Below are 17,402 nucleotides of genomic sequence, written 5' to 3' on the forward strand. Positions count from 1 at the left end.
AGGACACCTTATATGTTATATTTTTCTTATATGTTAGATTTTTTTCTTATATGTTATATTTAGAATTTTTTTTAAACGACTTTAAATTACAAAAAATGTTAGTTTTCTTTAAGTATACGACTAAAAACATTAAAATGACGTGTATCAATTCGATGGTTGATTTGAAAGCTTTCGAAACCATATGGAATATAAAAGTCAAAATAATTCAACTGTGAAAACAATACTGTTCACTTTTTTTTCAAGAATGTGTTCGATGGAAAAAATAAGGTTTTTATGTCATAATTTGTTTAATGTCCAATCCGATCAACCCATGATGTATTAATTATAGTTTTGTTCCATTATTTTTAATAAAAATTGATTCTATCAATCGGAAAGAAATTACATAATAACAACAAAAAATATTTTATACATATAAATAAAATGATCAAATATATAAAAGAAACTATCGATAATATATACAAATAAACTCACTCTGCGCAATCTTATCCTAGTAATAATAATACTTTTCAAAGAAGAGAATAAAAATATGTTCAAATTGACAAAATTGTTATTAGACTTATTTTGTATGGCTGTAAATTTCCAAATTGCATTCATTACGAACCCGTTCTTGGGTCTCAACTAATAGAAAGACAAAGACTAGTTTCGTGCAAAATTATACTGATCAATGCAATCCAATCAAATGACAGTTGTAAGAAGTCTCTTTCAACCATGTGATCTTAATATTCAACACTAAAATGCATATAATTCACTGGAATCAATAAAAATAGTGGAACAAAATGCAAAAGAAAATGAACCCGTGATATGAGTAATGCAATCATAAGTTGAAAACAAACAGTAAACTCTAAGGCAAATATGACAAAACGACACAACGAACAAATCAAAACTCTGTTTGATTATCTTGTCCACATTTTTTCCACATATCATCAATAATGCTTCTTCAACCACATTCACTCTGTAGCATAACCTCACTCTCTCTCTCACACACACACACTGACATAAAACATTACTAATCACTATTCATTCTCTTTAAGTGTCTACTCATAAAACAACCACATAAAGCTAACATTCTTTCAGCTTCTTGGTTAAAAAAAATGGCTAAGAAGAAGAAAGGCGACGACTTTAAGCTCCTCTGTTTGCTCTTGTTTCTATCCGGTTTGATTCAGACAGATGCTTCCTTTGGTGTAGGAGGCGGCGTTGGGGTCGGAATAGGCGGTGGTGTTGTCGGCGGCGGTGGAGTTTGGATTGGCGGCGGTAACGGGAACACCGTTCCAACAACAGCTCCAAGCAGCGCGGTTTACAATGCTCTTCAAGCTTGGAAAGCCGCCATTACAGAGGATCCTTCCGGTGTTCTGAAGACATGGGTTGGTTCAGATGTCTGTTCTTACAAAGGGGTTTTCTGCTCTGGTCAGTCTATAACCGCCATAGATCTTAACCATGCAAATCTCAGAGGCGTCCTCGTCAAAGACCTCGCTTACCTCTCCGACCTCAACATACTTCATCTCAACAGTAACAGATTCTACGGCCAAGTCCCAGAGTCCATCAAAGACTTGGACTCTCTCCAGGAGCTTGATCTCAGCAACAATAGACTCTCAGGTCCTTTCCCTTTAGTCACAATCTACATACCAAACCTGGTTTACCTCGACCTCCGGTTTAATAGCTTCTCAGGGTTCCTCCCTGAAGCTCTCTTCAACAAGAGACTAGACGCCATCTTCCTCAACAACAACCAGTTCGAAGGAGAGATCCCAGGGAACCTCGGAAACTCTCCTGCTTCTGTGATCAATCTCGCTAATAATAAATTCTCCGGCGAGATTCCGACGAGTTTCGGCCTCACCGGTTCGAGAGTGAGAGAGGTTCTGCTCTTGAATAACCAGTTAACCGGATGCATACCGGAATCTGTAGGAATGTTCTCGGAGATTGAAGTCTTTGACGTGAGCCACAACTCCTTGATGGGTAATGTCCCCGACACGATCTCATGCCTGTCGGAGATTGAAATTTTGAATCTTGCTCACAACAGATTCTCCGGGGAGGTTCCTGACTTGGTCTGCTCGTTGAGGAGCCTGATAAACCTCACGGTTTCGTTCAATTTTTTCTCCGGGATTAGCTCTGGATGCTCCAGGGTTAGCTTCGGGTTTGACTTCGCCGGGAACTGTATCCCCGGGAGAAACTCGCAGCGGCCGGAGCCTGATTGCTCTGGTTACTCCGGCGGGGGGATAAGCTGCTTCAGGACGCCGGTGCAGCCTCTGGCTTGCGCTGCGATAAGCATCGGACTCAAAGAGAAGTTCAGTCGCTACACTTCGTCTCATCCATGAGTGTTAGTTTAAAGTTAGAAACCGTTGTATGTTAGTTAAAGTTAGAAGCTTTTTGATTCTACGTTGAAGTTGTTGATCACCTCTAGAATTGGTGATTAGTGCATTCATCAAGTTCAAATAAATCATATGACTAGTTGTTGTTGTTGTTACTCAGTACATGAATGAGAACACTAATGATCAAGGAATGTAGTACATTGGGTTGGGACTTTGAAAGAACGATCAGCCACGGCGAAGCCGAGAAGATCGCTCCATTGATCGCCGGTGTTGCCACGGATCTTGAAGCCTTCCCCGATCAACTTCGACCGCTGCTCGGACTTGTAGTTCGTAGCTGACTTCCCTTGATCTTCAGGACCTCTGCATTTTATAAACCAATAAGCAATACATTCTGTTAAAGGCCAAAGAAGAAAAGAACAGAGCGTTTTGGTGTACTAGCTTTACCTCAAGAGGAGCCTTTCCCAACCGGAGTAACCGGCGTCTCGGAGATTAGTCTCGGTGACACTTCTTTGGTGCTCGTCTCGACCGGTTAGGAGAACGATGGTGAAATCGAGTTTCTTGAGAGCATTGTACAGTCTCAAGCTCGCTTCAAAAGCTGGAGCTGTACCTCCTACCACCCACTCGTTGAAGCTATTAGACTCGAACGGTTCAGACCTAAACCAATCCGAAAACAATTCAATCAGTACCGCTAAAACCGGTACAATTACAATAGAACCGGATAACCGGATCTACAAATCAAGTAAAACCGGATCAAATGCCTAGACCACTCCAACAGATTCGGTTTGATGATATGATCAACCAGGAAAGAACTCAAATCGAACCGGAATCTTAAACAGAAAACCGAATCTAAATGCGGAGACCATCATATACGCTAACAGATTCCGGTTTGATATTACGATCAACAATCATCAGAACCGTTGATTTAAAACAGATTTAGATCCGACGGCTAATAATAAAGAGATCGTACCCGTAACCATGAGCTCTGTAGTAGTCTAAATTCGTGAGGAGCGTCTCGTCGATATCGAAGATCCACACGTCCTTGCCGTCGCCGGAAACCTGAACCGTTTTTGCGAAAGCGAGCGCGTAATCGGCGATGACGCCGTAATCCGATCCGTACTGGTCTCCGTTGAGATAACCGGCGACGGAATCCACGCACACGGAGGGGATCACGTCCCAGGTTCCGGCGTTGTTGGTCTCCGCGGCCAGTCTCCAGCTCTCGCAGTAAGTATCTGCGGCGGAGGAGCGAGATCCGTCGCTTCCCGGGAGCTTGATGAAGGAGGTGCGGAGAGAGATCGCGTGATTCGGTAAGAAGGTGAATAGAGTGAGGACGATGAAGGAGATCGAAAGGCCACGAGGAGATGCCATTGGAGAGATTGAGAGAGAGAGACAGATTCTCTTCGTTCAAAAAAGAAAAAGAGATTCTCCAAAACGATTGGTTATTGGATTCCTAATATAAACTATAGTATAGTTTGATTTTTTTCCAACTAATTTTATTAGCTATACTCTCTTTTCTTGACATCGTTTCATTAGCTTAATGACTATATATAATATAGTTTGATTTAGAATTAGAGAAAAAGACAAAAATAGCGCTAAATCAAATTTTTGTTCTCAAACTATCCTTGCATAATATGGATTCCAAACATTCATGATCTTGATGTGAATGAGTCGAATTACTTAGCCCTCGGTCTCTTGGTGAACTCTCTCTCCATGGATTGTGAAAGATGTTCGACTAGAAATAGTCTTGTTATTGCTTCGACTCATATTCCCCAAAAAGTGGATCCCGCTCTAATAGCCCCGAATAAATTAAATACATGCATTAAAATAAGAAGGCTTCTTATTCCACAACAACGAAAGCACTTTTTCACTCTTTCCTATACTAGGGGATTTCACTTGGAAAAGAAAATGTTCCATACTAATGGATTCGAGTCCATAACCATGGGTTCCAGTGCACGAGATCTTGTAGCACTTACCAATGAGGCCTTATCAATTAGTATTACACAGAAGAAATCAATTATAGACACTAATACAATTAGATCTGCTCTTCATAGACAAACTTGGGATTTGCGATCCCAGGTAAGATCGGTTCAGGATCATGGGATCCTTTTCTATCAGATAGGAAGGGTTGTTGCACAAAATGTACTTATAAGTAATTGCCCCATAGATCCTATATCTATCTATATGAAGAAGAAATCATGTAACGAAGGGGATTCTTATTTGTACAAATAAGAATCCCCTTCGTTACATGATTTCTTCTTCATATAGATAGATATAGGATCTATGGGGCAATTACTTATAAGTACATTTTGTGCAACAACCCTTCCTATCTGATAGAAAAGGATCCCATGATCCTGAACCGATCTTACCTGGGATCGCAAATCCCAAGTTTGTCTATGAAGAGCAGATCTAATTGTATTAGTGTCTATAATTGATTTCTTCTGTGTAATACTAATTGATAAGGCCTCATTGGTAAGTGCTACAAGATCTCGTGCACTGGAACCCATGGTTATGGACTCGAATCCATTAGTATGGAACATTTTCTTTTCCAAGTGAAATCCCCTAGTATAGGAAAGAGTGAAAAAGTGCTTTCGTTGTTGTGGAATAAGAAGCCTTCTTATTTTAATGCATGTATTTAATTTATTCGGGGCTATTAGAGCGGGATCCACTTTTTGGGGAATATGAGTCGAAGCAATAACAAGACTATTTCTAGTCGAACATCTTTCACAATCCCTGGAGAGAGAGTTCACCAAGAGACCGAGGGCTAAGTAATTCGACTCATTCACATCAAGATCATGAATGTTTGGAATCCATATTATGCAAGGAGACATTGCTTTTGCTAATTCGAATTGAAGGGTGATATAAAATCGGTCTATTTCCGACATCATATCCATAGTTAGCGCATTCATCATAGTTAGAAGCTCCAGCTCCGTATCAAGTTCACGATCAATATCGTTACTAGCATCAATATCGTCACTATCATCAATATCGATATCATCAAGAAAAAAACCTTTCGGCTTGTTATCCAGGAACTTGTTCAGACATACTGTAATGAAAGGAACATAGGAGTTTGTCGCTAGGTATTTGACCAAATAGGATCGTCCGGTTCCTATAGAACCTATCACTAAAATACTCCTAGAGGGGGATAGGGCTAAGCGGAGCGAAAAGGGTTTTCCATGAGACGGGAAATGAAAACTATTAGCCCCACACGAAGTTTGTGAATAAGTGATTGTCTGATAATGAGCAAGGAATATCCGTCTTTCTGCTAAACAGGATGTATTGAACTCATAATTCATTAGATACTTTTTATGAATGTCAACTAAGTATCGTAAGTAAATTGTTCCCGGTTGTTCAATCATTTGATAACCAGAGTCATTCTTTGATAAATGATCACTATGAGTCAGACTCAATAGAATTTGATCAATCCTTTTTTCTGCCCTTAAGGTGGAGAACTGAACCAAGAATTCTCTTTCTTTATCATCAATCGAATCACTGTTCGCGACCCAGGATTCGATTTTATCATCAATCCAATCACCGCTCACGTTTTTTCTTTTTCTTATCAATGAATAGATGTCTTTACTTGTATGACTTAGATGTCTCGTATTTCTCGAAAAAGTGATTCGATTGATGGGATTTGGTATGATACTTATGAGATCGATGATATCGATGAAGTTTATTTTCAAATCTGTCTTCTTAGAACGTATTGATTTGACCCCATAAGCGGGATCACCACCCCATAGCATGTTGCCGCCAGAACCCCGTATTTCTTCTAGACAATCTCCTAATTGTTCCAGAGCAACTAGAAAAAGATTCTTTAACCAGAAAGAATTCTGTTCAGATGTAGGATACCTATCCAGAAGTTTTCGCAACTCAATCATGTATGATGGAATCATCAAAGATTTGATCTTTTCGAACTCTGTCTGTAACTCACTATAGGCTCGGGAAACAAAGAGAAGATGTGTACGAACGATATATCCAGCAACAAGAAGAAGGAAAAGGATTGAATAGAGGACCTCACGAACATTTGGCGATCTCAGATGTGTCGATATCAACGATGACTCATTATTTCGATGAATCATTTCTTCGGACAGAAGAAGATTATGTAAAGACTTACTCGAAATCTCACTTATCAGAGAATTATGTGTTTTTTTTTTCACCTAGTTTCGCTAAATGATTTGATCGATAATTCGATATATAATATTGTTGCTTTTTTATTTTATTTTTTCGCCTAGTTGCTAAATGACATTTGTTCGATACATAATATAGTTTGATATTGTATTTCTTTTTTGAGAAATTAGGGTGTATATACACCATTTCGACCATAATTTGCAAACTACCCGATCACTATTACATGAACTGTATATTTCTTTTTAATACCAGAATAACCCTATGGCTCTATACACCTGCATTATCATAGCTCAGATTTTGTGTCAGAACTTAGGCACACTAACACGTTTTTCAATTTTTTCTGATAATTATTAATCCTCCATTTTCAAAACTAGAAAGAATTGAGAGAGGAGAAATCGAAAAGAAACCATTATTAGATCTAATCCAAAAAAACTGAAGAGACGCTTGTTTGCAGCCAAGATCCACAAATGCTCCTAATTTGTAACTAAAATCACTATCACTAAATCTTTATTTGTTTGTGATTTCTTCTCATTTTTTTCTAATATTTTTGTCCTTTCCAAGTCCTAACGGTAAAACTACTGGTTTTTATTTTTTGGAGATGGGGAAGATACAATATCTTCAGATCTCGAAGCATGTCTAAATGAAAAAGAAGACAGAGATTTGGTGTCTTTTGTTGGGAGGTTAGGGTCTAATATCTTTCATCGACTTTAACTTATTGTTTACCACTTAACATAATGCTTACTCATCTATATACTTTAAAAAAATTTGTAATCCATAGTGATAGTGATTTAGTTAGATGGTAACCCATAGTGTATAGAATATATTATAGATAACTTAGTCGATAACTTTTTCATTACTCTCCAATATATGTTTATATGTTTGCAATTTATTCAAGTTTTCTACTTTTGTTATTTGCCTAGGGAAACCTATTCTATAACGATATTTTTTTAATTAGCTGACAATTTATATTGTAACATTTATTATTCTTCATTAGATTTTAACTAGAAGAGTTTAGTAGATCATCTATTGAGGACGACAAAGTGTTTGGGAGTATATATAGTTAGATGGTAACCCATAGTGTATTCAGTAATAATAGTTGTAGACGATAACAATCTAGTTAGACGATACAACATTTGTCTAGTTGTTATTATACAATATGTATAGAAACCAAACTCTTTAACTTTCTGCAATACTGCTTCTATATACTGGGATTATGTTTATATTTTTTGTTGTGTCAAGTATTAATAAGTATAGACGATATCTATTTAGTTAAGTGTTGATGTCAATTGTAGAAGTTAAAATATTAGTTTATTATGTGTTGTGTTTAATGTTGTAAGTGGAGATAATGTCGCTTGTAGAAAAAGATGGAGACCCCATCCTGGCTAAAACTGATTCTTAGTCGCATGATTAGGTAGCAAACGTGTGGGACAATATAGTTTGGCTTATCAGTAAAGAGCATGCTTTCAAGAAGACTATGTTTCTCTCGGTAGTAAAACTGTGACTTCTCAACACCTGCAATTCATCGGATCCACTACCAATCTTCCTCTCCCACAGTGCCGCCTCCTATGCAGCCTTCATCAACATCAGCATACAGTTTTGCATTTAACATTTTTTTTATCGTCTAACTTTAGACAATTGTACTTAATACATTACCACTTACATACTAGTGTTATAGTTAACTAGTAAATTTAGACACTAATATTATCTATAACTTACTGCTGTTTTTAAATTTAAAATTTTAAAATTTTATGTTAGTCGATATTTATCTAGTTACTTGATATTATTTATGTTTTAACGAATGCTAATTTGCAAAATTCAAAAATGATAAATTTGTGTATATCTAACATACATGTTAGCGGTTACACCAACATAATACAATTCCTAATGTAGTAACGAATTATATATTATGGTTAACCTTTTGTGTGTTTAGTGAGAGTTATATTAATCGCTAAAATATGTGTTAGTGAGAATGTTTTGTAAGTGAATCAAATATGTACATCAGATAACAAATAAGAAATGCAACTAATATATAACTTAACAAATAATAACATTAATATATAACTATCTATAGTGGTTGGTATTAGTAATGTTAGATAATAATAATTTAAACATGTGGTTCAGAACTAACCTACAGCAGACCTAAGCAAGCCTTAGCTGTCCACCAAATCGTATTTGGAGATTTACCAAGATAGTTCTAAATGTTTTCGCGGTCAACCTCACTCCTAACGTGGCTAATGGCAAGGACAATTCAGGAAGTTCATACATTTAAGCTACAGAGCTTATTGGGTTTATCAGCAAAAGAAGTGGTTTGCTAATTCTAGTCCAAAAGTGGTATATCTACTTAATTGTCTCTTCTTTTTTTGCACCTAGTTTCATTAGCTAAATGACTAGTTGTTGATATAAATAGCACTGTTCATTTTATAAACTCTACCACAAGCGGCAGCGGCAGAAAATAAAGTTATGACATAAGCAAATTATTTGGTGTTCTAAATAAAAACAGTTGCAACTGACAATCGGAGACATGAAAACGGAGTTTCCACTTCTGCTGAAATTTTCAGCGTCGTATTTATCAGATTGAACTTGACGCAGAGACTGAATGAAACAGATCCGTGTTGTTTTGTTTATACAACATCTGTCGTGGCCATGATTGTGATTCTGAGACGATGCCGCTAATTCTGACGTTTATAAAACGAAGCCTAATATAGTTTGATTTTTTCCACCTAGTTTCATAAGTTAGACGACATTTGGTCGATATATATTATAGTTTGATAGAGTATAGGTTAAAATTTTAAAGATATATATATATATATTTTTTTTTTTTTTTGAAAAATGGCTTGATATAGATATTATTTCCATTCCAGTTTCGATGAACTTACTTTCCAAAAATTAGCCAATGTTTATCAGGAAAAAAATCTAAAACCAAATTACTGCCCAAAAGAAAAAAAAAACCATTGGCAAGCTAAACCAATATAGTTTTGCTGAAAGATTTTGAGTTATTAATTCATGGAGTGAATCATGTTTTCTTATATGTAATTTCAAAGGATCAAACTTAAGCGAAGAAGCATGCATAAATAATCTATGTTGGATGGTCTAAACTCTAGAGCATCTTTAATTTGTTGTTGTTGTTGTTAAACTTGGAGATCTGACTCCATATTTCACTCGGTCTTAAACTTTCAACCCACTGTTTTATATAATACAACACGTTACATGTGTGTAGAAGAGCACATGACCTTACTATTGATGTGAATATATTATTTATTTTACAACTTATGGAAGTACATAAGTAAAAAGTAAGAAATAGTGGAAGGAAGTGAATGGATTTTTCTTTCTTTATGATATATGATTATTCACATAAAGTAAAATATCTAAAGCATAACAAGGCTGGTAAAATATATGCTTTGGTTGTTTGTGGTTAGCAAAATACTTTCTGTTTCTGTTTTTTTTTTTTCAAAAACCATCATATTAATTATTTAATCAAGATTTTTGACAAAAAAAAATTCTTCATATTTAGTACTAGATTTTATAACTATGTATGATTTTTACTGTATCAGTTATGTACATAAATTATTTTGTTTCTCTTCACATGATAGTTTTCATATATGTTTCCTAGAAGAGTTTCTCTCTCTGTTTCTCTAATCAGTATAAAACGTTATTTCTCTATCCCAATTTAAAGATCAAAACATTTCTGCAATCAAACAATCATTGTATTAACAGTCATCTTCTTCTTTTTTCACAAGTCATGGCAAAACTAGTTTGTACGTATCTGTTCATCTCCATGATTGTTATGTCTGGTAAGAATTCGCATGGCTTGTATTTCACTGAACAATGGACCATACAAACATCAAATATTCTTGAAATCGATGCGTCAAATCGTTTAAGCAAAGTTTGTCATAAAAATAAAACCTGCTAAAAACGAAACAGGTGCTAAAAACGAAACAGCTGATTAGATTTACAAATATCACTTGACATCTACCAGACATATATTTAGAATTCTAGGTTTAGATACTTTCAACTAATCATTTGCTCAAAGTTTCAAAAAAAAAAAATCATTTGCTCAAATAATATATGCTAGTTCGTTTATATAACAATACATACTTAAGTTCTTTGTTTCAAAAAAAAAAATACTTAAGTTCTTTATTTGTTGTTAAAAAAATATACTTGAAATTACATTTATAAGCTCTTTTAACATGTTTGTTTGTTTTTAGCCTTTTTGGCTTTGCCAATTGCAGATGGAGCGGATACAAGAATGTGTATTGTGGTCGAGAAGCTGAGCAAGCCATGCACTTTTCAAGAATGCCAACCACTTTGTATTCAGAAATACAAAGGGACTGGCGTTTGTCTCGGACATAACAACTCTAATTGCAAGTGCAAATATAATTGCTAAGCTTAATTATGTGTAATTTGATGTTAAATTAGACAGAAAATCTTTATTGTCACAGGAATAAAATCATTTATATATATATGTACAAACCGAGCGGTAAAACACTAAACGTGCATTTTACTAATCCGAAAATGCAAATATACGTCCGATCTCAGTAATAATCAGGGATAGCAAAACGTGGGTTCAAGGAAAGCCTCATCGCCACAACCACTAATTCAGTAACTAAAAATCATATATAGAGACAGAAGAACATTTGATGAAAAGAGAACTTTAAATTACGCAGATTGGATGAAAATTTTGTAACTCTCAGATAAAATACGTAGAAGAGGCAGAATTGATAGAGATAAAAAGAAAAATTTATAAAGGTTTTAGTTTCTGTTGTCAACTTATAATAACCTTTACATCAAAACAAATTTGATAGAATATAAATGAAATTAGTTCATATGTACATTTTATACAAACGACGAAAGTGAGAGTACGCTCACATAAATCATGCCACATCATTAATTTTGTAGTTAAACCACCACGTGCCCAGATATGATTGGATAGTTCATATGTACATTTTATACAAACGACGAAAGTGATCTATTCTATTAAAACACAAATATGACCAATTGATATATGTTGAGTCTAATAATTGTTTTTCTATGTTATCAAATCTAAAAGAAATAAAACATAATACTTTTAAACTGAATTGAAATTAAAACTGTATTTCCATAACTACCATCTATTGGTCAAAACATGTATTTTGTAACCTCCTTTCTATAATTATCGAAGGCCACACCACTTCTTTCTAATATTTATATTAGTCAACTGTTATATAAATGATAATAATTATTCTTTTCTTTTGGGTTTATATCAAAACTAAGTTTGCTTACTTCCTTTCAACAGTATTCTATCAAAATTTTCTTTTGTGTATTATTGGATAATCTAAACATTTTTCTTTTTAGAATTTTAACCTTTTATTTTATTAATAGAACACATTAATTTATATAATTATGTATACAGTTACATTATTGACATATCTTTCTATAATTTTATGCTAATTATTTCTTATAATCTCGGTTAAAAAGTACAAAATTTAATTTTTATATCACATACACTTTATATTTGTTAAGAAATACAAAATAAAAACACTTATTGTAGTTTCATTTTTTCACCTTTAATATTATGAAAGAAGATATATACTATTTTCACCGACTATTAAAATATAATATTTAGTAATAATAAAATTTGGTATATTTAATTATTTTAACTAATTATAACTTACATCTCACCTAAAAAATTAGGATTTATTCAACTAGACATTAATTTATTCAAATTTTAAATATTTTACATAGACATTAAGTTTATCAATTAACAAAGAACAAGATGTTAAAATAGGGTTTAACGGTTTTAATAGAAATAAACATTCATATAAACTCATTTAGTTTAACGGGACCGAAATAGGTTATTCGATCAAAAATATTTATTAAATGTTATATATTCTATTAAAACAACAGTATGACCAATCAATAAAAATAGGATCCAACTATTTTTTTTATTTAAAGAGTTATTATCTATTAAGTAACTAATATAACTGTAACCCACTAACCCCATATTTCTTTTTGTAAACGAACCCACTAATTCTATATTTTAGAATTAGTTTTGCGCTTTAAAGGTAACGTAGTTTTTATTTACATTGGATCACAATTTATAAAACCCATTTTATTTTGTTAAATAGGATTACAAAGAGAAACACAATTACAAAGAAAAGTATAAATATAATTATAAAGAAAAATATAAATATGAATTTTTTTTTTTTTAATGTAAAAAAAAAAATATACCCGTCCTTTCAGAATCTAGTTAAGCTGATAAAAGAGCTAGGTTTGTGTTCCGTGGAAGTGGTGGTGATCGTGTGAGAGACGTTTGAGCAATATTGGTTTACATCAATATAAATCTGTTTATAGTTATCATCTTCAGATCTTCTAATATATAAAATTTGATTTAAAACCCTGGTCGATTTAGTTTTAATATGATTAGTATATTGTGGTATTATTTTCTTTTAGAAATGATATTTAAAACAGAATATGATTTCAGTGAAATGATTTTTTTTTTTTTGCAAAATGCAAGTACACAAATAAAAAGTAAGAAATAGTGAGAGGAAGTGAATGGATTTCTTTCTTTATGAAATTCACATAAAGTAAAATAGCTAAAGCATAACAAGACTGGTAAATTTTAGGCTTTAGTTGTTTGTGGTTAGTAAAATATTTTTCTGTTTTTAGTTTTTTATTTTTCAAAAACCATTTTGTTATTCAATCAAGATTTTTGAAAACAAATTCTTCAAAATTTAGTACTAGATTTTATAACTATGTATGATTTTTACAGTATTGGTTATGTAAATAAGTTATTTTTATTTTCTTCATATTATAGTTTTCATATATATGTTTCCTAGAAAGAGTTTCTCTCTATGTTTCTCTAATCAGTATAAAATGCTCTTTCTCTATCCCATTTTCAATATCAAAAATTTCTGCAATCAAATAATCATTGTATTAACATAACCCTCTTCTTCTTTTTTTTTCATAAATCATGGCAAAATTAGTTTGTTCGTGTCTGTTCATCTCCATGCTTGTTCTTTCTGGTAAGATTTCGTACGGCTTGTATTTCATTGAACAAAGAACTATACAAGCATCATATATTAATTCTTGAAATTGATGCGTCTAAATCGTTTAAGCAAAGTTTGTTTTACAAATAAACACTACTATAAAACAAACTAGTCAGTTGATTAGATTTTACAAAGATCACTTAACATCTATCAGACATATATTTATAATTGTAGGTTTAGATACCTTTCAACTAATCATATTTTAATAATATATGCTTGTTCGTTTATATTATAATCTATGCTTAAGTTATTTATCAGTTGTTAAAAAGTATACTTAAATTACATTTGTAAGCTCTTTTAACATGTTTGTTTGTTTTTAGCATTTTTGGCTTTGCCAAGTGCAGATGGAGCGGAGATAAGAAGGTGTAGTGTGGTGTTGAACCTAAGCAAGCCATGCACTTTTCAAGAATGCCAACCACTTTGTATTCAGAAGTACAAGGGGACTGGCGTTTGTCTCGGAGATAACATTAAGAACTCTAAATGCAATTGTGAATATAATTGCTAAGCTTTATTATTATATATATAATATGATGTTAAACTAGACACAAAATCTTTATTATCACATGAATAATAATTTTCTTTTTTTGTAATATAAACCTTGCGGTAAAATACTAAACATGCATTTTGCTAACCAGATCCGTATATGCAAATCACGGTTGAATAAAGTATGTCCAATCTCAGTGATAATCAGTGCTAACAAAACGTGGCACGAGCGGTATTTTTGCCATAATCAAAACAAAATAAATAATCTCGGATCACGGATCTGTGAGTCCGACCAAACTCAAGTAGATAATGCTAATCTTTCTCCAATTTTACCATCTTTGAAATTATATTCTCCTCAAAATTGTCTTTCCTTATTTTTTTTTCCATTTGTGGCTCCTATTCTTACATCTGTTAAGCTACTTTAGTATCTAGTCATCAAGTTGATTAGTAAAAGGAAACTGGTTAGTTCTTGAACATGGAAGGTCTCTTGATGTAGCTAACACTCATGTGTTTGTTTGCTGTATGTGATTTTGTGCTTAGAAACTTACTTGTGAAAGAGGTCTTTAGATGTTTGATTATGTAATGTCAGGATTGAAAGGACAAGACTTTCATAGCTATTTCTGCTTTAGTGACATGTTTAATGCGTTAGATGGGTTCGAATAGTTGATCTCGATCTTTAGCTGATCATAAAAATCGTGTCTTTCTGTTGTGACAAAAGCTTATATGTTTTAGCTGAGTCTCGATGGCGTGTCCTTTATAGCATCGGTTATTTGGCTGCAGATATTATAATAACTCACTGCCACCAATAACCAAAGCTTATGGTACTTTGTGCCTCCTTGCTACAACACTCTCTCAGCTTGGCTTAGCTTCTCCTATCCACATTGCTTTGATCCCTGAACTTGTATTCAAGCATTTCCGTTCTTCTGGACACCGTTCCTTGGAGCTCACTTGTGTTCATGCTTTTGTATCTCTGGAGCAGAGAGTTTCCAAATGCTAACATCAGCCTATACGGTCTAGTCAATCTTAAGGTATTGAAAGTGTTTCTTTTCGTGAGCATTATTCAAGAACCTGTTCTCTAGTATTATAATGTTAAGTTATAACTTTTTGAAACTTGGGAGTTACTCCACATGGCTTTCTACCTCCCGTGGGCAACGCTAGCACTCGATCTTCTTGGAATCATAGCTGGACATCTGTACTACTTCTTAACAGTCCTTCACCCTCTCGCCACCGGAAAGAACTACCTGAAAACCCCTAAATGGGTGTATCCTTGATTCAAATTTATGACTTGTTCCAAATTATTTCTTTGAGTTTTGGTTGTTGTTTTTTGTGATCCCTTGACTGTCTCAATAGTAATAAACTGGTAGCAAGGTGGCGAACAGGAGCTCCAGTGGCAGCTCGAGAAGCAAGTGGTGTAGGAGCTGCAGGAGGAGACGGAGCTTATTCAAGTGCTCGTGCCCCACCAGAGAGCTCAAACACTGCATTTAGAGGTCGATCATATCGTCTCACCGACTGAAATATAAACCCTCTCGTGTTTCTTGGTTTTCAATCGGCTTAATCATCCAAATCTTTGAAAAAAACAATTCCACTAACAAATAGGAGGTAGCTTTGTGTGTTATGAGCGGTACACTTTTAAATATGAGCAATCCATTGAGAGGCTTTTTGATTCAATGTTGTATTCAAATGCTGAGTGCCCTTATAAATGATCTCTACGAGAAACTTGGTCGTCAAGCAATATTTTAACCTAATTAAATTAAATTTCAGTGATTAATAATGGATATCGAGTGAACCAGATGAAATTTCATGACACAACAGACGAGTCTGGTCGGACAAGATATGACTTGTTATTAACTGACCAAAAATATAAGGGAGTCTCAGTGACACTTAGATTTCTATATAGTTTGTTGATATTAAAAGTTGAGAAATTTAGAAAGAGTTATAAAGAATTTTTTATATTTTATATTGTAAAAATATATAAAAATAAAATAATATAATGATTCTAAGAATAACAAATGATTTTGTATAAAATTATAGAATCATTAAACCAATAACACTAGATTTTAATGACGACGTAAGAATCTATAAACCAATAATACTATTTGGACAGACTCGTTTTTTCTTTGAAAATTCAAATAATCATTATAAATCCGATTTCCACTGACACCCCTAAAAATAAAAACATAATTGATTACGAGTAATCATTTATTCCCGCGAAAATTTCTTTGGTGATCGTTATTAATGATGAAGCAATAACAAAGGCGAGACGTACGCAAAAAGACTAATTGAAATTATATTTTTGTAAAAAGATTGAAATGTACGGCTGAGAATTAGTCTATGTTATCAAACGGTTGAGAATCATTCTTTGCCGCATTGTTTTCCGCTTCCCCTATTTATCTAGAGGACGACGTCCCAACGCTGCTCATAACATATAACGTAGAGAAAAGAAAAAGAAGAAGATAGGAAAAAATGACGTGGCAAACTTACGTTGATGAGCATTTGATGTGTGATGTTGGAGATGGTCAGGGTCATCACCTAACCGCTGCAGCAATCGTTGGTCATGACGGTAGCGTTTGGGCTCAGAGCGCCAACTTCCCTCAGGTATATATGAAGATTTTAATAATGCCATTGTGTATGGAGATTCCCTTTTCATGTACATCATAGATCCATATTCTTGTAATTACATTCAAAGTCGATCAATCTCTATCTTGTTCTTGTGTAATATATTAGAATAATGACATATATCTTCTTGGCACGATTGGAATAATCCTTACTCTGTTTATGATATTGTTGATGATAGTTCAAGGCACAAGAGTTCACTGGTATAATGAAGGATTTTGATGAACCGGGTCACTTAGCCCCCACAGGGTTATTTCTAGCAGGGGCCAAGTACATGGTGATCCAAGGTGAGCCTGGTGCTGTAATCCGTGGCAAGAAGGTAATGTAACTCTTCGATTTGCTTCATGATTGCACATGTTATCCCTACATATATATATGTTTATGTGCATTATCAAAGAACATTGTATTTTTTTTGTTGTTGGTTTGATTCGATAGGGAGCAGGAGGCATAACCATAAAGAAAACAGGACAATCATGTGTGTTTGGGATCTATGAAGAGCCCGTGACACCAGGACAGTGCAACATGGTCGTCGAGAGGCTGGGTGATTACCTCCTCGAACAAGATCTCTAAGCCACCAACCTCATCAAACTAATATATAGGATTTGGTTTTTGGTTTCTGGATTCTCTCTAAGAAGCTGAAGCCTTAATCAATGTCTGATTCTTAAAAAATGGTTTTCTTGGTTTCATACATTTCATTTTTTTTTTCTTGTTTAACATATTTAATTAATTTTCTATTGCTTTTTAACCAATTGCATTTTTCTTTCTATTGCATCCAAACTCGGTGGTCATATGTAGTTGAACATCGATCTAAAACATAAAAAATTATTACACTGCCAGTTTTGATATTGTATAAATT

General features: G+C 33.9%; 4 protein-coding genes and 2 pseudogenes across 4 annotated transcripts; 5 read left to right on the forward strand and 1 right to left on the reverse strand.

The window, feature by feature from the left end:
- Positions 1-903: 903 nt before the first annotated feature.
- Positions 904-2,490, forward strand: LOC106306740 (leucine-rich repeat extensin-like protein 6). The gene has a single exon (XM_013743468.1). It carries the CDS (start codon positions 1,092-1,094, stop codon positions 2,307-2,309), a length of 1,218 nt encoding a protein of 405 aa, XP_013598922.1. The 5' UTR covers positions 904-1,091; the 3' UTR covers positions 2,310-2,490.
- On the reverse strand, positions 2,386-3,738 carry LOC106306741 (annotated as a pseudogene).
- Positions 3,739-10,164: 6,426 nt separating this feature from the next.
- On the forward strand, positions 10,165-10,856 carry LOC106305584 (defensin-like protein 163). Its single transcript, XM_013741940.1, has 2 exons — positions 10,165-10,216; positions 10,631-10,856. Exons 1-2 carry the CDS (start codon positions 10,165-10,167, stop codon positions 10,807-10,809), a joined length of 231 nt encoding a protein of 76 aa, XP_013597394.1. The 3' UTR covers positions 10,810-10,856.
- A 2,471-nt stretch (positions 10,857-13,327) lies between these two features.
- On the forward strand, positions 13,328-13,955 carry LOC106305591 (defensin-like protein 163). The gene is made up of 2 exons (XM_013741947.1): positions 13,328-13,426; positions 13,771-13,955. The coding sequence occupies exons 1-2, from the start codon at positions 13,375-13,377 to the stop codon at positions 13,953-13,955; spliced, it is 237 nt and encodes a 78-aa protein (XP_013597401.1). The 5' UTR covers positions 13,328-13,374.
- Positions 13,956-14,408: 453 nt separating this feature from the next.
- On the forward strand, positions 14,409-15,446 carry LOC106303426 (annotated as a pseudogene).
- Positions 15,447-16,368: 922 nt separating this feature from the next.
- Positions 16,369-17,356, forward strand: LOC106304846 (profilin-3-like). The gene is made up of 3 exons (XM_013741232.1): positions 16,369-16,528; positions 16,728-16,865; positions 16,982-17,356. The coding sequence occupies exons 1-3, from the start codon at positions 16,397-16,399 to the stop codon at positions 17,114-17,116; spliced, it is 405 nt and encodes a 134-aa protein (XP_013596686.1). The 5' UTR covers positions 16,369-16,396; the 3' UTR covers positions 17,117-17,356.
- The last annotated feature ends 46 nt before the right edge of the window (positions 17,357-17,402 follow it).

Source organism: Brassica oleracea, chromosome C7, assembly GCF_000695525.1.
Source record: "Brassica oleracea var. oleracea cultivar TO1000 chromosome C7, BOL, whole genome shotgun sequence".
Lineage (NCBI taxonomy): Eukaryota > Viridiplantae > Streptophyta > Magnoliopsida > Brassicales > Brassicaceae > Brassica > Brassica oleracea.